General features: G+C 61.9%; 2 protein-coding genes across 2 annotated transcripts; both read left to right on the forward strand.

The window, feature by feature from the left end:
- The first annotated feature begins 1,059 nt into the window (after nt 1-1,059).
- ADAM8 (ADAM metallopeptidase domain 8) lies at nt 1,060-12,947 on the forward strand. Its single transcript, XM_019728319.2, has 24 exons — nt 1,060-1,593; nt 2,401-2,504; nt 3,481-3,557; nt 3,704-3,782; nt 3,862-3,938; nt 4,222-4,405; nt 4,667-4,729; nt 4,853-4,921; nt 5,173-5,342; nt 5,445-5,526; nt 5,808-5,959; nt 6,074-6,251; nt 6,563-6,652; nt 6,814-7,003; nt 7,095-7,176; nt 7,506-7,668; nt 8,111-8,188; nt 8,657-8,741; nt 9,214-9,328; nt 9,889-10,084; nt 10,415-10,480; nt 10,672-10,722; nt 11,837-11,914; nt 12,326-12,947. Exons 1-24 carry the CDS (start codon nt 1,179-1,181, stop codon nt 12,374-12,376), a joined length of 2,895 nt encoding a protein of 964 aa, XP_019583878.2. The 5' UTR covers nt 1,060-1,178; the 3' UTR covers nt 12,377-12,947.
- Nucleotides 12,948-13,328: 381 nt separating this feature from the next.
- Nucleotides 13,329-18,353, forward strand: LOC109445715 (sperm flagellar protein 1). The gene is given in 8 exon segments (XM_074338758.1): nt 13,329-13,393; nt 13,395-13,462; nt 13,978-14,089; nt 15,174-15,327; nt 15,603-15,669; nt 16,054-16,141; nt 16,230-16,332; nt 17,993-18,353. Coding segments are annotated over 8 exon segments (801 nt in total). The 3' UTR covers nt 18,137-18,353.
- The last annotated feature ends 4,896 nt before the right edge of the window (nt 18,354-23,249 follow it).

Here is a 23,249-nt window from a genome sequence, read left to right on the forward strand (position 1 = left end):
TCCAGGCTTCGGGTGGTGACAGCAGGGGGTGGCATCCAGCAGCACCTGTGGGAGGGGGTTTGCGGGGGATGAGTTGGGTGTGCCTGTGGGCTACCTGGGGGTTCCTGCATCAGAGCAGGGGCTCTGGGTCCACGTTGGTCCTGGCAGCTAATGGGGTCCTGGTCGGTGAGCTGCAAACGGGTCTGGTCAGCTCTCTGGAGCCGCCCGTTCACAGCAGCTTGTTTTTGCCTGTACAGGACACACTGCCTTTGAACTTTTGCTGTCAAGTGACTTGGTCACAGGACTAAGGAACAGAAGTAAAACTGCCAGGGGGTTTTTGGGTTCGCGTGGCACTTTTTTGATACCAAGTCATGCACAGGCTCTGGACAGGAGCCCTCCCCAGAACCCCCACCATGGACCCAGGCCCAGCTGCTGTACCCACACTACTGGCTGCAGCCAGGATTTGGGGTGCTGCCTGTCACCCCAGAATCCCTGCCTTTTCTTTCTTTTTATGCCATTTACTTTGGGGGAAATCATGGCCACTGAACTTTGACCTCTGGTCTGGAACTACCTGTGGTGTCCACCACACCCTCTCACCTTCGGCTGTCCCTGGGGTGGGCGGTGTCAGGAACGGGGCTGGGGCCCCACAGGCCGCTCAGGGCAAGCCCACTTGGTTCAGCCATAGGAGGCCTGGCTCCCCAGGTGGAGAAGGCTGATGTCAGGCCACGGAGGGCAGAAAGCAGGGAGAGGTACCGGAGGGGAGTTGCAGACCATGGGCCCTGGGAGGTGTCCCTCTGCACACTGTACGGCCTGTGGCCAGTTCCCCCACACACAACCCCCAAGCCTAAGGAGGCTGGTGGAGCGCCCCCGACAGGGCTGGTCCTGTGCTGCAGGAGCTTTCTGTTCCCCAGGAAGTCGCACCCCACCCTTCAGAGTATTTCACAAGTCACTTCCCCTCCAAGGCACGCCTGGCCAGCCACCTCCCCACTGAGGGCCCAGCCTTGTCTTCTCACCTGCGCAGAGGGGAGGGCTGAAATATAGGGAGGGGTTCAGTTAGGCCGTTTGCCTCCTTCTCGGTTCATTCAGCCCACATGTATCAAGCTTTGCCATGTGTTGGACAGCCCACACGGTCCAGGAGATACCTGGGCACCAGAAGTAGCCACAGGAACACCTAGGAGCAACCCGACCCGGGGGGAGGGATGCAAGGGAAGGGCGGGGTGCGTACCCCCAGGTGTCCCAGGCCCCGCCCCACCCCTCGTCCCGGGCCAATTGGCGGTGTGCGTGTGGGGGGTGGCTGGTGGCCTGGGCGGGGCGCCAGGACTAGACGGAGCGCACAGAACCGCATTCCCACACTGCGCCTTGGGACCCAGACTCCCGTATCCTCGACTGAATCCCCAGACTGCGAATCCCGGACCCACATCCGCGCCCCCGGACTCCAGGTCCTCGGATCGCTGTCCGTGCCCCCAAACTCCGAACCCCAGATTCTCATTGCGCTCCCGGACCCCAGACGACCGGATCCCCGATCGCGCCCCCAGACTCGGAACCGTGGCCCCCATCCGCGCCTGGCAATGCGCCGTCTCGGGCTCTGGCTGCTGGGCGCGCTGTGGCTGCAGGGTGAGTGCTGGGCGTGGGGCTCTGGCCGAGACCAGCCCGGGGAGGGCTGGTCAGCTGGCCTGCATCCGCGCTGTGCTCTGGGCTGGTCCCTGGAGGTCACTCAGCGTGGAGGCCCCCTGCTTTGGACAGACTGACCTTCAAAAGGGAACTGAGTGAAAACCGTGCCTGGGGCTTTCCCTTGGCTCCTACTAGAAATGGGCTGGGACAGCAGGGCTCCTGGATGGTCCTTGGGCCTTGGGGTGATTGCCCACCCCCACCCCCTAGACCTCCCCAGGCAGGCAGGGAAGGGAGCGCTGACGAGCTGGGGCCTAGATTTGAGGGGGGCCTAGGGTTGAGGGCTAGTAGTCTAGCCACAGGGGGGTCCCACCTCCCGCCTGAGGAAGACCAAACTCCACTCTGCCCTCCCCCTCCTCCGGTGGGTCCCTGCTGTCTTGGAACCGAGGGTGCTTTGAGATCCCAGATGAGTGCAGCACCGTCCGCGGAGGCAGTTCCCCAGTTCGATGCAGTTCTGTGATTAGTTGAGATGGAATGTGCTGGCCAGCCGTCCCCTTCCCCAGCGCCCCGCCTCAGGGCATGTGTGGTCCTGGGTCCCAGGAGGGGAAGGGACCATTTGGGAGCAGGTTGTGGGCTCCTGGAAGGGCTGGCTTCGGGCAGTCTGCTGGCCCCACACGGGGCGACTGTCCTGTGGTCCTAATGCCAGATCTCAGAGTCTGGTCCCCACACCGTCCTACCAGAGCCTGGGAAGGGGCCCCCCCAGGGCATGAGGGTGGATGCCCTGCGAACCTGCCGATCCCCTCCCTCCCGCAGCGGTCACCTCCAGTGCCCCCCTGCCCCACGTGGAGCAATATGAGGTGGTGTGGCCCCGGCGCCTGCCAGGACCCCGTACCCGCCGAGCCCTGCCCTCCCACTTGGTAAGTCTGGTCCGGAAGCTGGCTTGGGGCGCCCCAATCTGGCCCCTCAGAGCTGGTTTGTTAAAGCATTGTACCTCCTCTGTGTCCAGCCAGTTGTGAGGGACCATCACTGGGGCTGAGGCCCAGCTGGGCTTCTGGGCTTCCAAGTAGATTGGGGGCGTCTCTGCTCTTGGAGGGCTCCCTCCTTTCCTCCTCTTCCCCCTCGCCTTCCTGTCTCCTGCCCCTCCCTGTGGGCAGAGCCACCGGCTGCCCTGCCCTCTGAGGGCCTGGCCTCCGCTGGGGTGGGTTCCTCCCTGTCTCCCTTCCAGGAGCCCTGCGGGTACTGGCCACTCCCTAGTCGCACTCAAATTCCTCCCTTGACTAGAGGGCGAGATGGCTCACCGGGAGCCTGTTGTGTTTCGTGTTTGCTGTGACACACCTTTCTTGGGATTTAGGGGCTGGGCTGGGATTCCCCACAGCTGCCTGGGGGCAGTTCTGGAACCCACGTGGGTGTGCGTGAATGCACATGTGCGTCTGTGTTAGGGAAGAGCCCTGCTCTGACCTCGGTGTCCTCCCTGGGCCCTCACCCCACCTTGCTGTTATGGTGCATACTATCCCCGCGGTCAGCAGGGCAGGGAGGGGCAGGGCCTCAGGGGGAGGGCACCTGGCACTGGAGTGGCTGCCCCACCCCCACTCCTTTGCTGCCTGTTGGGTTATGTGCCCCCTTCTTGCTTTCTGGGGAAGGAATGTCATCATCGTCCCTCTGTGGACAGATGGGGAAACTGAGGCCTTCCCAGGACCCTTTAGTACATCCCGGCATCCTTCACTAGCCTGATGCTGAGCAAACCCCAGGTCCTCTGAGAGCCTTTCAGGCTGGGGTTGTCTGGCCTTGGGCTGCACCGCTGCCCAGCTGAGCTCCCCTTCACCTCCAGATTTGAGGTGGGTGTGGCCTGGGCCAGAGCCCCTCACCCTGGACCCGTCCCTTTTCCTGGCTCAGGGCCTGTACCCAGAGAGTGTGAGTTATGTCCTGGAGGCCCGAGGGCACACCTTCACCCTGCACCTGCGGAGGAACAGGTAAGCAGAGGCCTGGGCCCGCCCCCAGCACACTGTCCTGGGCATCCAGCTCTCTGGCCCAACGTGTTCTCCATGCCAGACACGGCCTCTGAGGGTGGGGGAGGCAGGCGGGGCCCAGGGTGCAACCATGCTTCAAAATTTTCCAGGGACCTGGTGGGCTTGGGCTACACAGAGACCTACACGGCCGCTAATGGCTCTCAGGTGACAGAGCAGCTGCACAGTCAGGTAGGGACCTGGGCGGCCCTCCCCAGGGTGGCTGGGCACCAGGAGTGGGCCTGCAGAGCTGTCATGCCACCTCCCACAGGACCACTGCTTCTACCAGGGCCACGTGGAGGGCCACCCGCAGTCTGCCGCCAGCCTCAGCACCTGTGATGGCCTCAGGTGGGTGCAACAGATCCGGGAAGGGCACCCCTCATCTTCCGGAGAAATGAATGGAGGCTGAGAAGAAAGGGCCACACTTGGGGACCCCTTTCTGCACCTGGGTGTCTGGGCTCCTCTTAGAAGTGACAGGTTCCTGGACCTGTGAGGCGCCCACTGGGCATGGGGTACTGTCCCCAGCATATCCCACTGTAGAGCGAGCCTCATACCTTCCAGTCCTTCCATTCCTCCCCACGGGGAGGGGGGGTGCACTGATTCTGAGCCACCTGCTCCCGCCTACCTTCAGGGGCTTCTTCCGGGCGGGCGCCGCCATCCGCCTGATTGAGCCCCTGGACGGAGGCAGTGAGGGGGGGCAGCACGCACTCTATGAGGCACAACACCTGCGGCAGAAGGCGTGGACCTGTGGGGTCAGCAACACCAGCCTGGAGAGCATCCTGGGCCCCCGGACCTCGGCAGCCTTCAGGCCCCGGGTGAGGAGTCCCCACCCAGCTTCATCCCTGCCCCCCAGACTCCCCATGTATTCAGGGCCAGTGGGTCTGGCTCTGCCCAGCAGCTGCAGAGACAGCTTCTTAGTCTGTACTGGTGCTTCCTGGACAGGCCCCCCCACACTGAGCTGCCTGGCCGGGCGCCAGCTCTTGGGCCCTGAAAGATGATCAGTGTGTGGAGACTGGGCCGAGGCCAGGAGGGCTGTGGCTGGAGGCACCAACTAGCTTCTTATCGCTGCATTACAGAACTTGCCGCTGTCCCAGGAGACCCGCTACGTGGAGCTGTATGTGGTCACCGACAGCAGATTGGTGCGGAGATTGGCGGAGGCGTGGCCGAGGGGCTGGGGCGTGGCCGAGGGCGGGGCGTGGCCGCAGCGGGTCCAAGGCCCAGGCCTCCCTGAGGCTGCAGGCTGAGCATCCGCTGTCCTCCAGTTCCAGGAGCTGGGGAGCAGAGAGGCTGTGCGCAAGCGGGTGCTGGAGGTGGTGAACCACGTGGACAAGGTGGGGGCCGCTCCCACCCTGTGGGGGCCCCTAGGGGCTGCCAGGGCCCTTGGCTCACAGGTCCCTTCCAGACCAGGCATCACCCAGTTGGATACAGAAACCCTGATTGAGGAGGTGGGGTGGGGGCACCTGGGAGGGGGTGTCAGCAGGTGAGGAGGGATCTGGGACTCCCCCAAGCTGTGTCCGCTCTGGGACGGGCTCCTGTCCTCACTGTCCGGAGCCTGACCGGCGAGATCCCTGTCTTCTCCCAGCTTTATCAGGAACTCAAGTTCCGCGTGGTCCTGGTGGGCCTGGACATCTGGAACAGCGAGGACAAGATCCACATCAGCCCCAAGGCCAGCATCACACTGGACAACTTCCTGGCTTGGCGGGCGCAGCACCTGGTGGGACGACACCCTCACGATAACGTGCAGCTCATCACGTGAGTGGCGGTGGACACACAGCATGGCCATCACTAGGGAGGGCTGCGCGGGGTCGAGGAGGCTTCCGGGGTGCCACCTGCAGACACTGCTCTTGTTTCCAGCCGGGTTGACTTCACCGGGAATACCGTGGGACTCGCCGGGATATCCACCATGTGCTCCCGAGACTCGGGGGCTGTGAACCAGGTACGGGGGCATCAGCCTGCTTTGCCACACTGGCTGGAGCTGCGGCCCGGGGAGGGCCAGACTTGGAGCTGAGCTGGACGTGTGAGGGGGTGACCGCGGGACTTCAGTCCACCTGCTGGTCCCCAGGCTGTCCCCATGAACACCCGAATGGCTGCTTCCTTGGGAGGATGCATTGATGCTTTTGTGTTTTAAGAAACGGTGCGGCAGGCAGGCCTTGCATGGGGAGGTGAGGGCCGAGGGCGGCAGGAGGGCAGCACTGGCCACACAGCCTCTCCCTGCAGGACCACAGCCCCAACCCCATTGGCGTGGCATGCACCATGGCCCACGAGATGGGCCACAACCTGGGCATGGACCACGACGACAAAGACGTCCAGGGCTGCTACTGTCCCATGTCTCGTGATAGCGGCGGCTGCATCATGGCGGCCACATTTGGGTGAGGCTTATCCCAGTTCAGCCTGACTGAGGGCCACCAGCAGAGCAGGGCGTCCTGCGGGACAAGGGGCCTGCACACCCGCCCTCCCCCTGATAGGCACACCCCCCCCTCCAGCTCTGTATTCCCCAGGAGTTTCAGCCATTGCAGCCGGGCCAACCTGGAGACGTTTGTGGAAAAGCCCTATATAACCTGCCTGGCGAATGCCCCAGACCTCGACCGCCTGGTGGGCGGCCCTGTATGTGGAAATGGCTTCGTGGAACGTGGGGAGCAGTGTGACTGCGGCCAGCCCCAGGTACAGTGCCTGGCACCTGCCGCCACCCTCAGTCTTTTACCAACATAAGGGTGCCACGGGTCTCTGTCCTGCAGGTTAGGACGTCCATTCCTGACCCACCAGGCACCCTGCATACCCACCTGTCCTCTGACACCTGCAACGAGCCATAGGGGACCTGAGGGAGGGAGCAACAAAGGCCTGCTCGTGGGAAGGTCCCAGCCCAAGTGAGGGCTGGTCGTGGAGGGTGTTGGGCCCCAGGGTCGGCTCTGGAGCCTGGTGCTGGCCCAGCATGCAGCCCCCTGAGACCCTCCCCGTTGCCCCCTGCTCCCCAGGACTGTCAGAACCACTGCTGCAACGCTACCACCTGCCGGCTGGTGGAGGGGGCCGAGTGTGCCCATGGCACCTGTTGTCATGAATGCAGGGTGAGCACGGGGCCCCCAGGCACCCCTCAGGCCTCCAACCCTCCTGTGCCCCACAGTCAGTGGGTGGGAAGGGGCCCCGGGAGGACCGGTGACAAAGCAGCAGGTGTGGGTCTGCTTGGGTGCCTGCCATTCACTTGGTGAGCTTCACTGTGCTGGGCCAGGTGAAGCCGGCTGGCACGCTGTGCCGTGCCGCCAAGAACGTGTGTGACCTGGAGGACTACTGTGATGGCCGGCAGCCCGCGTGCCCAGAGGACGCCTTCCAGGAGAATGGCACACCTTGCCTGGGGGGCTACTGCTACAACGGGGCCTGCCCTACACTGGCCCAGAGATGCCAGGATTTGTGGGGACCAGGTAAGGTGGGCATGAGCCTGGCAGGAGACCCACAGTCCTGCAGGGTGGTTTCGGGTCCCAAGCCAGATGACTGACTGCTCCTGGCCCACAGGCGCACGGGTTGCTATGGAGACATGCTATAGCTACAGCATCTCATCAGACTGCAAGGGCCAGGTGCCCCTTGGCTCCCGCAGGTGAGTGTCCTTCCATGGCCCGACTGCCCTGGCTCCAGGGCACAGGGTGTCCCTGTAGGCAGGGCCGCCCAAGAGAGTCCTCTGCGCAGAGGAGTCGGGGGCTCAGGCATCTCTCTGGGGGCCCATCCTGCTTTCCAGGACCCCCAGGCCTCAATGTCTTGCCCACTGCGGCTGGGGTCGTGGACATCCCGTTGTAGACCCCACAGCCTGTCCAAGTGTCCTGGGCCTTGTCTCCTGGCCACTCCCTGGGTCCCCCCAGAACACGGTCAGTGTGCAAGGAACAGGAGACCTGGGTGAGCTGGCACCACAGCAAGTCCCTCTGTCCACAGAGTCAATAGGTGTGGTGTCCTGTTCTGCGAGGGCGGGCAGCAGTCCCCAGAGAAACGCTCCTGCACCCTGACCACCGTCTCAGCTACTTGCCAGGCTCTTGACCTGAGTGGCGGCCCTGGGTACGAGCCAGTGCCCGAAGGCACCAGGTGTGGCGAGAAGAGGGTGAGTGACCACAGCACCTGCCATGCACGCACGTCGGCCAGTTGCAGCTCTTGGGTTCCTGTGGGTCGTGGCCAGACCGGAGCCTGGACCTGCCCCTGAGGCAGTCAGGCTGCTGGACCCCCAGGTCCTGGACGAGTGTCCCACATGGCGAGCAAGGCGGTGCGGGTGGAATCCTGTGTTCTCAGCAGAAACTCGGAGGTGCAGGGGGAGGCGCCAGGAAAGCCCGCTCTCAGCTCACGTGATCCAGAGACCTCTCCATTCTGCAAGTCCCCACAGGGGACAGCTGGGGCCGGTCCTCTGTGGCCCTGGTGGCAGTGGTAGGCTGGGTGGCCACCGCCTGCCCCCTTGAAGCTCACCCTGCAGGTTTTGGGTCGGCTTCGGCTGATATACAAGAGGGGGCAGCGGTGCAGGCAGCTGCCTAAGGAGACCCCCTGCCCTCCAGGTTTGCTGGAAAGGACTCTGCGAGGACTTCCAAGTTTACAGAGATGTGAACTGCTCCGCCAAGTGCAACGGGCGTGGGGTACGTGGTCTTGGGATGACAGAGACTTGCAGGACAAGCCCCAGGGGACAGGGCAGCGACCTGTGCCTCAGGGACGCACCCACATGTGACCTGAGGCCAAGGTGGGCTGGGGCTGCTCTGAGCTGGGCTGCGCTCAGCTCTTAGTGGCGCGTCAGTGACTAGGGACCATTAGGTTCACTGAAAGCTTAAAACAAAGCGGCTGGAGCAGCCCTCCTGAGCCCTGTCTCGGGGACGGGGTGTGTGCTCCCGGGACAGGCCACCATGCAACTTAGAAATCCCTTGTGTTCGGTCAGCACCCTCCTTTGGGCACCAAGTGAAGGGCTGCTGCTGTCTGTGTGACGGAGCCCTGCACACCTGGCTCGGGGACGAGTCCAACCCGTCCCGGTCAGGGGTCACAGCAGAACCCCTCACAGGCCTGAGGCTGGGCCTGGTTAACTGCTGTGCAGGTGACGCCTGGTTGTCCCTCAGGTGTGCAACCACAAGAGGCAGTGCCACTGCCAACCGGGCTGGGCCCCACCCCACTGCACACAGCTGCTGGCTGACATGCGCACAGGTAGGGCCTGTGTGCCCCCAAACCATCAGGTTGTTGTTAAAGATTCAGGCTTGGAGTCCCTGGGCATCCTGACCCTACAGGTCTAGGGCGGGGCACACGATTCCATGTCCCAACCTCAGCCCCACATGAGAAGGGAGGTCCTGCCCTGGGGGGAGGGGCATGGGAGGTACCGGGTCCCCAGCCCCTCCTGGGCCACCCACCCCCAAATGTGTGTGGCTGTGCACAGCACCACAGCCTCTGGGGCCTGGCCAGGCCACGCCTGAGTCACTGTGGGCCTGGGGCCACCATCACCAAAAGCCTGGACCACTGGTGTGATGTCCCGGGTCTCTGTGCCGTGTCCTCAGGCAGGCACTTGAAGGGCACAGGGGTCTCAGGAAGGCGCCAGTGCCAGGTGCCAGGTCCCAGGCAGTGTCGCCCGTGGGCCCTCCCAGCCTCTGCTGCCCGTTGACGCCTGGCCTCGTGTGCCCCACAGCGTCCGGGAGCCTCCCGATGGGCGTGCTGGTGCCTGTGTTGCTCTTGGGGGTGCTGGTGCTCGCCGTGGCAGGCGTGGTCATCTACCGCAAAGCCGGGAGGCCCGCCTCGTGGAGGTGAGGGTGCACTGGGTGCAAGATGTGTGCAGCAGGCACGGCCGCCCTCGCATTGCTGGGAAATGGTCGCTGTCGCTCCAGGAGGAAGGGAGCCCATATTTCATGTAGTGTGTCCGGGGGCCTTTGCTGCAGGCACTCGGCCTCTCACTGAGGTGGGATAGGTGACAACTTGGTGACAGGTTGGTGCTGTGGTGACCCAGAGAGAGGTCAGCACTGGGATGACGTGGGCTCGGGGAAGCTGCCCCACCTGGCCTGATCGCCAGCTACCTGCCCTCAGTGGTGACCTTGACCCCTATGCCAACTGCAGCATGACACACTTGCTCAGCAGCCTCAGACCTCCCGCCTGGACAACTGGACCCCAGAGCCGATGGGGCCCGGGACACATGAGGCCACCTCTCCTTTTTTGCCTGTTTGTGACTGATGAACCATGTGGGAGGTGGCAAGGCACTGCAGCTGAGAGGTCCCCGGTCAAGCCAGGGGACCCCATGCCCAGCAGCCCCCTAGTCCCTGGGTCAGACCCTGAGGCCAGGACACCCTGAACCGCCTTACTTTCTCCGCAGGAACGTGGTCCCCAAGGCCGCCATGGGACTCTCCAACCCCCTGTTCCACGAGGGAAACAGCGTGCCAGCTACGGGCAGGGCTCCAGCGCACACTGTGGGCCCCCCAGAGCCGGTCCCTACCATGCATGCCATCCACCCCAGCCAGCCCCCCAGGTCTACAGCTGCCGCAGTGACCCCTAAACGGCCACCCCCTGCTGTAAGCACCAGCCGGTTCCCCAGGGCTGCAGGTCTAAGCACCTGTGGGAACGGGTGATAGAATTGGAGTTTCCACTTGAATCTGAGTCTTGGGGCCTCACAGGGTCCTTCTGATGATGGTTTGAGGCCCAGACGCCCACCACTGCAGCCCCACATGCTTAGGGAAGGGAAGGTGGGGGTCACATTTGGGCTTGGGGCCCTGCCACGTGGTGGGACAGAGTCCCCATGCACACACGTGGGAGGGCAGGAACCTCAGGTCCTGAGCTGGGGGGGCAGCTCCTGGAGGCGGCCACCAGGTGAGGTCCAGGCTCATGGTTCCCATTTCCTGCAGCCTCCTGTCGCCCTGTCCAGCCCACCCTTCCCGGTTCCTATGTACACCCAGCAGGCACCAGCCCAGGTGAGCAGCGGTAGGGGCTGCAGCCAGGCCGTGTAGGTGGTGAAAAGCGGGTCCCGGGAGGCGGAGCTCAGGGGCTGGATTTGGAGGGCTGGGGAGCCCAGGGTGCACTTTCAAAAGGCTGATCACCCAGGCCAGTGAGGACATTAGCTGATCCCAGGGCCCAGGGTCCTGACTGCCCTTTCGCCTTCCAGCTCCGACCTGCTCCTCCCACCAAGCCCCTCCCAGAGCTGAAGCCCAGGCAGGTGAGAGCACATGGCCACTCGGCCACTCAGAACACTCCCCTGGCTGTGTCTGTGCCCTTCCTTCCCCTCCGTCCAGACCCCTAGCCTGCCACACAACCCAAACCCCACAGAAGGGTGGGGGGCTCACCTGCAGACCTGCCCCCTTGGGGCTTACCCTGGAGCTCCCTTGCGGGTCACAAGGTCTGGCCCTGGCAGCACTGCTGCAGGGCCTGCCGATTGGCCATCTCGGCCCTTGAAAACACTGGCCCCTGCAGGCGGTTGCCTCAGCTGCTTCTGGCAAACGGGGGACAGCAGGAAAGGCCAGGCTTTCTCAACAAGCTGGGGTCCCTCCTGGGACAGGCTCCACCCCCCTGATGTTCACCTGTGTGTCACCAGTGTTGTTGACTCATGCCAACCCCTCCCTGTAGAGTCCTGGCTTTCCTTTGTACTCGTGTCTGAGAGATGGGAACCCCTGCCACTTCTTAAACTCACTCACATGGGTTTTCTTGCAACAAACATTTACTGCGGTGCTCTTTTAATAGACGTTCTCTATTTCTTTTTAACTTTTTATTTCGAACTAATTTTAGACCTACAGAAAAGCTGCAAAACTGGTGATAGGAGGGTCTGACCAGCCAGATGGGGGAGGGTGGGCGGGCAGAGAGCTTTCTGACCCAGGAAGTGGTGGCAGGCTGGCCAAGGCTGCAGGGGAATCATGCTGGAGACCTGAGGCTGCTCACTAGGGTCCTTCTGGGGTATCGAAAACGACACCTACCAGGCCCCAGCCAGGCATCCTGGGCCAGGGCTGAGTATGGCTGGTCGAGGCCGGGGCAGCCTCCACCTCTATCCTGGCTTCTCCCTGGGAAAGCAGAAATGAAAACAATGGCAAATTCCCATAGTAACTTTTTGGCTTTTGAACTTCTAAGACCCACATTCTGGCAATTTAAGAGCTTTCCATGGGCTAGGTTGGGGAGGTGTGGGGGCATTGAGTTGAGGGTGACGGGTGCCTAGGGGAGCACTTCTCGTTAGAGATTTCAGCAGAAAATCCTGCAGGCTGGTCAGAGCACAGCAGAGCACTTAGGAAGATGGTTGGGGACCGTTAGGTGGCACCCCTGTCACTGTGTCTGCCTCCTCCCAGGTGGTCAAGCCAAGCTCTGCGCCTCCAATACCACCGGTCAAGCCCAAGGCTGGAATGGCCAACCCAGGACCCACTCAGGTAAGCCCCTTACCCAGGGCAGTGTCCACCCACAGGGGTGGTGGAGTGAGCTCTTTCCCCAGCAGGCCGCCTGGGCCACTGCACTGAGAGGGCTACATTCTCGTAGGAAGGAGAAATGTCAGCTACAGGTTAGTTTTATCATCTGGTTGATACTCTGGCAGAGGGCTTTTCAATGACTGCCCCTTCCACTGGCTGTTAGGTTGTCTTCACCTACTCATGTAAGTATGAAAGTCTGCGTTTATGGGTGTTAGCTGTGGGTATTGTGACTGTCACAGCTGCCATTCACTGTGTGCACAGAGCCATCGTATTGTGGGACAAAAGAAGAATCTACATTTCACAAAATGTAGAACACTCAGCTGCGTTCCTTGTAGCAGCTGCTTGTTAACATCAGTTTGTTTTTTCTCCTCCAAGGGAGCTGCTGGCCCAAAGGTTGCGCTGCAACCCCCCATCCAGAGGAGGTGATGGGCCGCTCACAGCACCCCCGGGGCACCGGCACACCTGCCTGGAAGTTGAAAGAGCCACGTGAGCCTCGCGCCAGCCAACGCACACCTCTGCCCAGGCCCTTGGTGCCCCCTGATGGGCTGGGTCCACTGTGAGACGTCCTAGCTGAAGAGCCAGCTTCTCACAGCCAAGGTCGCGCTCAGCATGGCAGGGTCACAGCCCGGCCTCTGGGCTCAGGGTTCCTGGGCTGGACCCTCCGTCACTGTGCTGAACTCTCACCCACATTGGCCAGACTTAGCTCTGTTGTGGCATGTGTGTGCGTGTGTCCCGACGGCCGCTGGCCGCCCTCACCATGTTGAGGCCCGGATCTCACTCCACCAGCTCGCAGGCCTCCCGCACTCCTGGCTGCTACAAGCCCCGTCCAGGCAGGACGGCCCTGTGTGTGCACCGCCCCCAGGGTCAGCTTGGCACAGGGCGGCAGCCAGTGGATTGCATCTATATCCAGACTGCAAACCCCTCAATTTTCGGAGCCTGTTTCCCTGTGATTTAAGAAAGCAAGCTTGTTTTTACTATTAAATTATTGATCAAGTTCTGACTGACAGAAGATTTTTATTGGATGAATGGAAAATGGCGCATGCTAAATAATGTGGAATTCACCTTAATTACTTAAGGGTCCAAAGCCTCTTAAAACAAAATGTATACTGTACATGGACGTCAAGTTTTAACCTTATTTTCTGCCTAGATTTTATCGTAGAGGCCCCCCAGCCCCAATTAAGCCGTCCCAGTCCACCAACTGGAGACGTGCTGGTAGGGCCCCACCCCAGCTCGCACCTGGAAAACGCCCGCCGGGTGGGGCTCCGGCAACGGCCCCAGCAAGCCGCCCCGCCCCTTCCGGTCCCCCCGACCCCATCGGGTCCCCGAAGCCTTTCCGGCTCCGTCTCCCAGCAACGGGCCCAACAACCAGCCCCCCGCCATGCTGGCTGCCGCCGCACCGAGCGCCCCGCTCCCGCCGCTGCTTCCCCGCGTGCTCCGCGGCCTCCGCCCGGCTGGACGGGCTCCCGCTCAGCCGCCCCAAGCGCCACCTGGCCCGGGACTTCAGCGACGGCGGTGAGGGCGGGCGAGGGCCCCGAGGCGGACGTGGATATGGCCGGCCAGACGGATGGCCCGGGAAGGGCCAGTGTCTCGGGAAGGGACCCAGGTCCCCGGGCTCCCTGCCAAGTGCTGAAGATCCTGGAGCAGGCGTGAGGCGCGCTCTGGAAGGGATGGCAGGACGCGAGAACGGAGAGGAGGCAAAGATGGGGCACTGACGGCCCCGCAAGGAGGAGTGTGGCCGGGAAGGGGGGCGCGCGCTGCATTCAGTCCCGTTCCTGGGGAATTCCCCACCCCAGCATTCCCTGGGGCGGACGAGGCAGACTCGGGGTTCCCTCCGGCACCGCCTCTGACCCCAGCCGGGCTCCTACAGCCTTCTCCCCTGGGGCAACCACATCCTGGGCCCAGCCGTTGCTCCCCCAGGACTCCTCTGGCCTCATCCACCTCGGGGGCCGTGGGAGACTGACGTTGTCAGGGAAACGGGTACTCAGCTTCGCGGGCAGCTCACCTTACGCCCCTGCCCCCCCCCCCAGTGATGCTGGCGGAGATCGTGAAGCACTTCCACCCCCAGCTCGTGGACCTGCACAACTATGTGCCCACCTGCAACACTGACCAGAAGCTCAGCAACTGGAGCGTGCTCAACAGGCAGGCGCCAGGCAGGCTGCTCAGACCAGCGCCACCCTGCAAGCTCCCCTCCCTGCCCTTATTGGAGACCCCCGCCTCCCTCTCGCCGCCAACCTCGTCTCTGAGGGCCCTCCCTCCACAGTGGGTCTGGGTGGGCCGCCTCTTCCCAGCCCCTCCTGGTCTCTGGGACGTGTTCTCAGGCTGTTTCCTTGCTCTGGGTTTCCCCCATACCCTCCTCAGTGTCTCTGTTCCTGTCCCCTGGGATCTCACCATCAACCTGAGGGTTCCCCATCAAGAGGACAACACTGGTCACCCTGCAGCCCACTCGCTGTGTGTCCAGCCCACGCCAACCACACCTCTCACTCGCTCACTCAACAATAATTCTGGTGCCAGGCTGTGCTCCAGGTGCAGCAGACAGCAGCCCCTGCCTTTGTGGGACTGAGAGTCTCCAGGGAAGATGTAAACAGGAGAGGTGCAGAGTGTGATGAGCTCCATGAAAGACAAGGCAGGGTCCCTGAGTGAAGTGGGGTGGCCTGTGGGTGCAAAAGGAGGCAGTGGGGGAGGGGGAGCAGAATGCAGAGTCCCCGAGTCCCTGTGGGGTAGCTGTGGGGAGGCGCCTTTAGAGCCATCAAGGGTCCCTGGAGGCCATGCTGAGAGCCCGGCTCCTTGCCTGGGCAGGTTCTCACAGCACTTCGCCGTGAGGGGAAGTGGAGGCCAGGGGAGGTGGCTGCCCTAACCCCCAGGGGCGACAGGGTGGCCATGGCAGGCCGATGTGGGGTGTAGTGGCAGTAAGACGTCAGATTCTGGGTGCTGGAGCAAAGCGTGCCTCAGGCAGGACGATGGGTTCTATCACAGAGAGCCCTGCCACACTTACTGATGGTGGCCCCGGCTGGAACACTCTGGGCCTGAGCGCACAGGGCAGTGCCTGTCATGTCACCCTGATGAGGTGGCTGGGAACAAGAATGGCCACTAGGCCTCCACAGGTGCAGGGACAAGAAGGTGCCCCCGTGCCAGCCTCCCCCTCTGAGGAAGCTTGGCTCACCGCCTGGCCCCACCAGGCTAACTGCTGGAGGCTGCTCGCCCCCACCCCCTGCTTCCTTCACAGGAAAGTCTTTCACAAGCTGCGTTTCTGTGTCTCAGAGGCGGATATCCGAAAGGTGGTGGCCAACGTGCCTGGGGCCATCGAGCCCATCTTGTGTGCGCTTGGGGAAAAGGTGGTGGATTGCAGCACTGGCCCAAAGGACCCACCCAGCACAGCCGTAAGTGCTGCTGCGATCACGTGGGCCAGGTCCCCTTACCTGCCAATGAGAGGGAAACCGGGACATCAGTGGTGATGAAGCCCCTGGTCCCCAGTCCTGGGCCATGCAAATTTCACAATGGCTCCTTCCCAGGCCTGCGCAGGCTGCACCCTCTCCCCTTACCCCTCGCCCCTCCAGTCTGTGACTGGGAAATGCAGGGAGGCCGGTGCCTGACGAGGTGGGGAGTAAGGCCCTGCTGACCACATCTCACTGTACAACCTCTGAAATCTGTGCAGGACCCACGAGTCTCCAGGGCTGATGTTGACGGACTGTGCGTGGGGCTCACCACCCCTCCACACACTGGTAGTAGCTGAACCTCCGAGGGGGGAAACGTAAGGGGCAGCACCAGAGGACAGGCATGTGGGGCTCTCAAATTCACACCTGCAAGGGAGGGCAGGTGTGCCCAGGTGACAAAGGTCCCCAGTGGGGCTGGTGGGCCACCAAGGGGACTGAGAGGGGAGCCCACACCGCTGTTAGGGGCCATGCAGGGTGGCTGTTGTTCAGTGGACATCTCCAAATGGGGCACCATTTGGCAGCATTCAAGGCTGCTCGCATGCATCAATGTCAGCCAGGCTGTGCCCACATGGTACTGCCGGTGTGGGCTCTGCCCCCACCCTCACGTGCTGTTGCCAGGCCAGGCTCCTCTCAAGGCAGGTACCTGAGCTGACATGCCCACTTGTCTTGCAGGCCTGCTGAGCCCCCCAGTACCCTCCAGTGTGAAGACCCTCCTCAGTCAGAGGGCTCTGGAGAAGATGGGCCCCTGTGTTTGCAGAGGGTGGGCCCGTTTCCCAGCCCTCTGCTGTCCCCCCGGCCACCCTTCCCTGCCAGCCTGCAGGGTTTAAGGCCAGGTGTTTGCCTTTCAGTCGGGACCCAGCTGGTGGGTCCTGGGAGCAGCTGGAGCCGGGAGTGCAGCAGAGGCTGGAGGAAAAGGAGCAGGCGCTGGCCGCTCTGCAGGAGACGGTCCAGGTACCGTTCCTGGGGCTCCCTCAATGCCCGCTCACCCCGGGGAGCGGAGGGACTGGCTGTAGGTGTCAGGGGAGGCTCAGACCCAGTGTGGGGTGGGGCAGGCAGGTCCTTGACCAGGGAGAACTACATCTAGTCTGGTTATTTAAAAAACAGTTTAACTATAGAATATTCCAAACGCCCAGAAATGGAACTCACCACCCAGCCTCACCAGTTACCAAACCCCAGGGCCCATGTCCCGAGGCTACAGTCACAGGTGTCACCACCCAGATGTGCTGGACAGCAGGCCCAGGGTCGTGGGAGCCAAGTCAGGGAGCGGAGACACCCCCAAGATGCCTGCCCCTCGACCCCTTCACCAAGGGTCTGCAGTGGTCCAGAGTTCAGGAAGAGCTCAGGCCCCTCACTGCCATAGCAAATGACCACCCTGTGCCCCCCACACCCTGTGGGCGCACTGGCTGCAGCTTCAGACCCCAGATGGGGGTGGCAGGCTGCACAGTGGGGCTCAGGGTCAAAGGTGTTGGCGGGAACCGTGATGACGGTGGTTCCTGGGTGGGTGCCCTGGTCCTGGTGAGCTGTTTTCTTGAGGAAGTAGCAAACTGATATCATCGTGTGGTTTGCGTTTGCTGGAGGAGAGCAGGCGGAAGCGATGAGGCGGCTGGCTCCAAGCTGCTGTCTCAGCGAGGGCTCTGGCAGCCCCTTGCACCCACACCTACGCTGTCCGTGCACTAACCAAGTGAACCTTCACTGTTGTGTTTTACGAAACCCGGAGGGGAAAGCAGCTCCACCTGGTGTCCGGTGATTGTCACTGATGTGGGTGGGTACTGGGCAGGGGTGACCAGCCGCCCAGGGACCATGGGGGAATTCCTCGGTTTTGCCGAGGAACCCAGCGTGCAGGGGCAGGCGCCCTCCGTGTTGGCCGAAATAGGAAGTGCAGCACTCAGTGTACACTTCGCAGCTTGTTACTGAGGAGTGGGCATGGGGAGGGGTGTGGCCAGGACGGCTCCCTGTGGCGAGCTGACCCCTGCCACCCAGGGTTCAGGAGAGGATCTGTGTGCTGATGCCTGCCTGCCTCTGCCAGCTGGTTTGGAGGGGTCTGTCGCCAGCTGGCGTCGGCCGTCACACTGTGGCTTCCCTGTGGACATGGTGTTTGGGGCATGTGAGATTTTTCAAATCCCACTCCTCCATTTTTCTTGCCTGTTGGAGTGTGGCAGGGTCTCTCCCTCCAGTAAGGGACAGTCTGTGACACGGCCGGCTGTCCTCGACGCAGAAGGTGAGGGTGAGGAGCTGGGCGGCCCACGCTGCACCACCATCTTTCAGGACAGCGTTTTCTTGGCAATTAACTTTCAGAAGTGAACTTGGCACATACTGTCCAGCCACAGTGATTGCATTCCAGCAGCATTAACACGCAGGCACTGAGCAGGCTGCAGAGGGGCCCCGGGGAGCCGGCCCTCCGGTGACCTTCCCTCTCTGACCATCATGCTGGTCCCCAGGACCTTTCCTGAGGGCCCCGAGTCTACCTCCCCCCACGTGTCCCAGTTGAGGGCCTGGGGCCTGACCGCCGGCCATCGGCCTTTCCGTGGGCTGGCTGTAACTGGCTGGTGCTGGCAGATGGACAGGGCGTCAGGGTGCCTGATGTCAGTCAGAGATGTGTGTTTTCCTGAAGATTTTGCAGATGAAGGTGGTGAGGCTGGAGCACCTGGTCAGGCTGAAGGACCAGCGGATTGCGGAGCTGACGAGACGCCGGGATGAGCTGATGAGAAAGGCTCCTCTGAAAGGGTGGCCACCCTGCCTGTCAGCCAGACCCTGAACTAACTACTTGAACACACGTGGGACTCCCCCGGACCAGGGCTTCCAGATGTGGCCACACACTGTCCAGCAGGCTCGGAGGGGACACTGCAAAGGGCTGGGGGTTGGGGCTCAGCGTGTAGCGTTCACGGGCGTCCTGGCAGCCCCCAGCCGGTGTCTCCTGAGCTTTATCCCCACCGACCAGTCTGGATGTGAAGACCTGGGTCTGTTTCCTTTGAGCCTGGAGGAGTCTTGTCGTCCTTTTCTGTGTGTTGCTTGTAGGACCCACCCTTGCTGACTGGCCGGCAGTGTCCTGCGTCAGCCAACCTGAGTCCTGGGGGAGAAATGGCCCCCTGGGGTGTTGATCCCGAGAGAGACAGGTCACTCCACTTTGCTCTGGGATTTTGAGGCTCATGGTGCAGCTGGGACCAAGGGAAGGGTCCCTCCCAGTCCACAGGGGGTCCCTGGCCCTGGGGAGGAGCCTTGCCTCGGGCCCTGCCCGAAGGGTAGGCAGGAAGGCCACAGGCAGGCAGCCGCTGGCCCTGGGTTGGGGGCTTCAGGGGCAGTGTGCTGGCGTGGCCAGGATGCCCCCAGACACTGAGGGTGGCTGTAGGGACAGGCAGGGGCTGTGGCCTGCTGCTGGCTCCTGTGTCCTGGCACCCAGCCTCCCCTGCTCCCAAGTCCATGGGGGCTGGAGGACATCCCGAGCCCTGGTTCTACTCCCACTCCCGTTGCCTCCTGGGCTGAGGGGGTGGGGAGAGCGTCCCAGGAAGCAGTGTCACAGCCACAAACTCCGTCAGGGTTTCAGCCTGAGTCAGACAGCCCACGTGCTCCCTGAGTCAGACAGCGTGTCTGGTGGCCCCCCAGCAGCACAGGATGGGTCTGAGGCCCATGTTGAGAGAACTGGGGCTTAAGCCCCTAAGAGGCACCATGGAGCCAGGTGACCTGCTGGTCAGCCTGGACTCTGGGGCGGGAAGGCTCCCATGGGCCAGGAGGTGGGGGGGTCCAGACCCTCTGGTGTAGGAACTGAGGCCATAAGCAGCACATGCCTGGCCCTGTGTGGGGAGCAGGAAGATCTGCCCAGAGATGGGGGCTCGCGGCAGCTGGGGGAGGGGCAGGAAATAGCTGGGAAGGGCCTGGCTCAGTGGCTGAGTCAGGACAGGCCTGGGCAGCTTCAGACCTGGCGAACGGCCTGGGTGGAGCTGCAGGAACCAGGACTTGGTGGGGGTAGTCTTCATGGTACAAGGGGGCTGCCGCTCTGCTCTGGGGCCCAGACACACACAGACACACATGCACACGCGCGGGTGGAAGCAGGAGGGCTCACCCCTGGCCACACTGGGCTGGATGCTGAGCAGAGGCTGCTGCGTGCATGCGTGTGTGCGCGCGTGCGCGTGCTTTCACTTTGGGGTGGAGACAGGATGGAGTTTGGGAATTGGCCAGGGTGACAGTGCCACCCGGCAGGGACTGGGAGCAAGTGCTGAGTATCAGGTGCCTGGAGGCCGGGGAAGGCCCCAGGTGAGGAGCGCCACAGCTGGCGGGCTGTGTGTGGGGGGAGGGGGTCCCAGCCACAGCCCCGCCTGCCCTCCCTGCCCCGCCTGGCCTGGCTCCAGACAGGATCCTGCTTCAGCAGCAGGACTCAACCGTGACGCAGGTGCCGTTTAACGTCATGCTGTGAGTCACACCAGCCTGCTGTCTCCCTCGTCACTGTCACCATTGGAAGAACTTGGACTCAAGGTTAAATTTAGGACAAAACCTGAAGCCAGGCTAGTCCCGTCCTGTGATGGGAAGTGAAGGCGCCCCAGCTCAGCCAGCTCGGCCCAGCTCAGCATTGACTTTCTGTTGCGGCAGAGAAGTGGCCGCTCGGTGCACAGAGGCCCATGCCACCTCCGCTATTCGTGCTCCATAACATCGGTAGCACAGAAAATGCTAGAACCAAGTGACTGTCACAAAAGTGACCCATGGTGACAAATACCTTTGTCCCTGTGTCCAAAGGTGAAGGCAGAGCGAAGGGGCAAAGACGGGTCTGAGTAGGGTGTCGAAGGCCCTTCCTCGGGAAGAGTCGCGTGGACCGGCCCTGGGAGAACGGGAGGCAGACCCCTCACTCTGCTCAGACCCACTCTGCTGGCCATGGGCTCAACTATCGTCTGCTTATAGATTCACGTCACTCCGCACTCTTCTGCTGTGACTGCACCAAGCAGACAGACAGCCCCCCAGCCCCCTCAACACAGACCAGAACCTTAGGGTGTTCGTGAAGCTGGGAGGTGGGTGCTAAATATTTCATAAATATTATAAAAAACTTTTTAAGGGGGGACATTAGGATGCACAGAGGTGTAAATGTGAAGGGCGATTAGAAACCCACTTTGCGGGCAGGCGATGTCAGCGCACCTCAGGCCCGCCCACCCTGGTCAGTGAAATCCGGAGCGAGGCTGGGTTTCTGGAACCCACTTCCTCATTTGTGAAATGGGGAAGCGAAGGTGCCCGCCCACCCGCAGGGCGGCCAGTACTATGCTGCTGGGCTGGGCCTGGACGCACCACACCATCTGGGAGCCCCGGTGGGCTGGCCCAGGGGTGACCCCGTGTGGCCAGTGTGGAAATCACACCTTCCCAACCCTTCCTTAAAAATTGGCAGCACGCTGTGATGCAGGTTTGCAAATCCCTGGACCAGCAGACCTAGTGTCATGCAGGGTGTCATGCAGGGTCTCTGGTCCCACTCCCCACATAAGAACACAGGATATGGTAAGGTCAAAAAGGAACACCCACGGAGCCATAGATAGGGGAATCATACCACTATAGTCTCGCTGGTGGCTGAGTTGGAGACACAGGAAGCAGGAGCCACACGATCTGCAGCCTGCCGTCTACTTCTCTGCCAACCCACCTCACTTGCTAATTGCAATCCGTGCTTGCTAGCTCAACCACCATCAGTCCTTCTGGGCACAGCCAGATTTCCTGGGCTTCAATCTGCCATGCTAACTGCCATGGCAGTTATATTAGTGGCCAATGGTTCACAGGTTACAGCTGATGGCCAAAAAGCCACAGCTGATGTCCGTCCAATCACAGTTGATGGCCACTTACTACCTGAGCCAGCACCTTTCCATGTGAGGCCGAGAGCCTGGAAACTGCACTCCTGGCTCTGTCCCCACACTCCACACCTCCAGGGTCTCGCCTCACAATCTACGCGACAAGAATCTTCCGCGAGGGGCCCTGTGCGAGGAGCCTGGAGGTGAATGCAATATCCTGGACACAGCCAGTCTCTCTGGGCACAGCCAGGGTTTCTCAGGGCACCACTCTTTCTGGGCACAGCCAGACTTCCTGGGCAACACCCAGACTTCCTGGGCACAGCTAGGGTTCCTGGGCACAGCCAGGGTTTCTCAGGGCACAGCCAGGGTTCTCAGGGTACCACTAGTCTTTCTGGGTACAGCCAGACTTCTTAGGGTACCACCAATCTCCCCGGGCACAGCCAGGGCTCCTCAGGGTACCGTGCTGGAACAATAATGGCTCACAGTCATGGTGTTTACATATTCTCAATGGCGGCCGGTCAAGACACAGGAAGCAAACAGCCACCGGTTCCACTACATGGTGGTACGTTCCCAAGCAAACAGTCAAGCAGTCCATCAAATCAGGGATGGAAGGCAATTCCCCATAGTCCACAGTCATTCGCCAGGGCTGTGCACCGGCCCCACAACGTGTGCCCTCTCTGCAGGGCGAGGGCTCCAAGTCCTCCCCAACCTGGGGGTGAGGGCCTCAGCAAGCACTTCCCAGCCCACAGGGCCATAACGACCTTCGCTTTCTCCAGCCTACGCTGGTTGGGGAACCGTCCACGTCTTTCCACCTCTCCATGGGGTCCAGCTCTCAGGCAGCTGCTCCTCCTGGTCTTCCTGAGACTGAGTGTTCATAGGCACAAACTGCTCAACTGCCCTTCAGGGAGCTTTGGCTTGCGCCGTACCCTGCTCGCTGCGCCATGTGTCATGCAGGAAGTCATGCGGGGACTCAGCTCCCGCTCCCCACATAAGAACGCAGGATATAGTGAGGCCAAAAAGGAACACTCACGGAGCCTTAGATAGGGGAGTCATACCACTATATTCTCGCTGGCAGCTGGGCTGGAGATACAGGAAACAGGAGCCACACTATCCGCAACCCGCTGTCCGCTTTTCTGCAATCTGCAACTCCGCTGTGCTAACTGCAATCCGTGCGTGCTAGCTCAGCCACCATCTTCTTGCTAGCCCCCATTTGCTGCTAGCGTAGCCACGGCAGTTATATTAGTGGCCAATGGTTCACTGGTTATAGCTGACGGCCAACTAGCTACAGCTGATGGCCATCCAATCACAGTTGATGGCCATTTACTACCCGAGTGAGCACCTTTCTACGTGAGGCCCAGAGCCTGGAAACTGCACTCCTGGCTCTGTCCCCACACCTGGCCTTCTAGCCTCTGCAGGAAATGACCTGGAACTCACTCAGCCAGAAACCTGTGAGGCCGCAGCGGCCTGAATGAGGGTGGTGGGGTGGCCCCGTGTGGGCAGATGAACACGGGAAACCCACGGTCTCCATCCACCCGATGCCCCCCACCCCTCCCAGCTCCTAGGTTTGCATGTTTCCGTGAATTTGGGAAGACTGGATTTGACTTTTTAGTACTCTGGCATCCAACTACTCGTTGCCAGACGTGTACTTGAGTGAGCAGGGGCTGGGAAGCGCTGGCCAGGCCGGGGCGGACAGCACTGCTGCGGACGCACCTCCAGGGACTCCAGGCTGAGGCTGGTCCCAGGACTCCCAACGGCTTCAGTTCAAATGGGACCCAGCAAGGAGATGGGCCTGTCCCTGCCACCTCTGCTTCAGCGGCGCCTGCGGAAACGAGCATGGCCGCTGTGTGCTCAGGTGCAGGCCCTCCAGTGGCCGAGGGTGGGAAGAGCAAGATGTCCGAGTGAAGAGTGAAGCATGATGGGGAGTAGGGAGTGGGGCGTGGAGGGAAATGAGTGGAGCCTGACATTCTAGAATGGGTGGCCAGGTGCGGGCAGAGGCCCAGAGAGCAGTGTCCAGGCTCTCGGCCTCCCGTGGAAAGGTGCTGGCTCGGGAAGTAGACGGCTATCAGCTGTGACTACTTGGCCAGCAGCTGTTACTGGTTAGCCATTGGCCACTGGTGT

The sequence above is a fragment of the Rhinolophus sinicus genome, linkage group LG07, assembly GCF_036562045.2.
Source record: "Rhinolophus sinicus isolate RSC01 linkage group LG07, ASM3656204v1, whole genome shotgun sequence".
Lineage (NCBI taxonomy): Eukaryota > Metazoa > Chordata > Mammalia > Chiroptera > Rhinolophidae > Rhinolophus > Rhinolophus sinicus.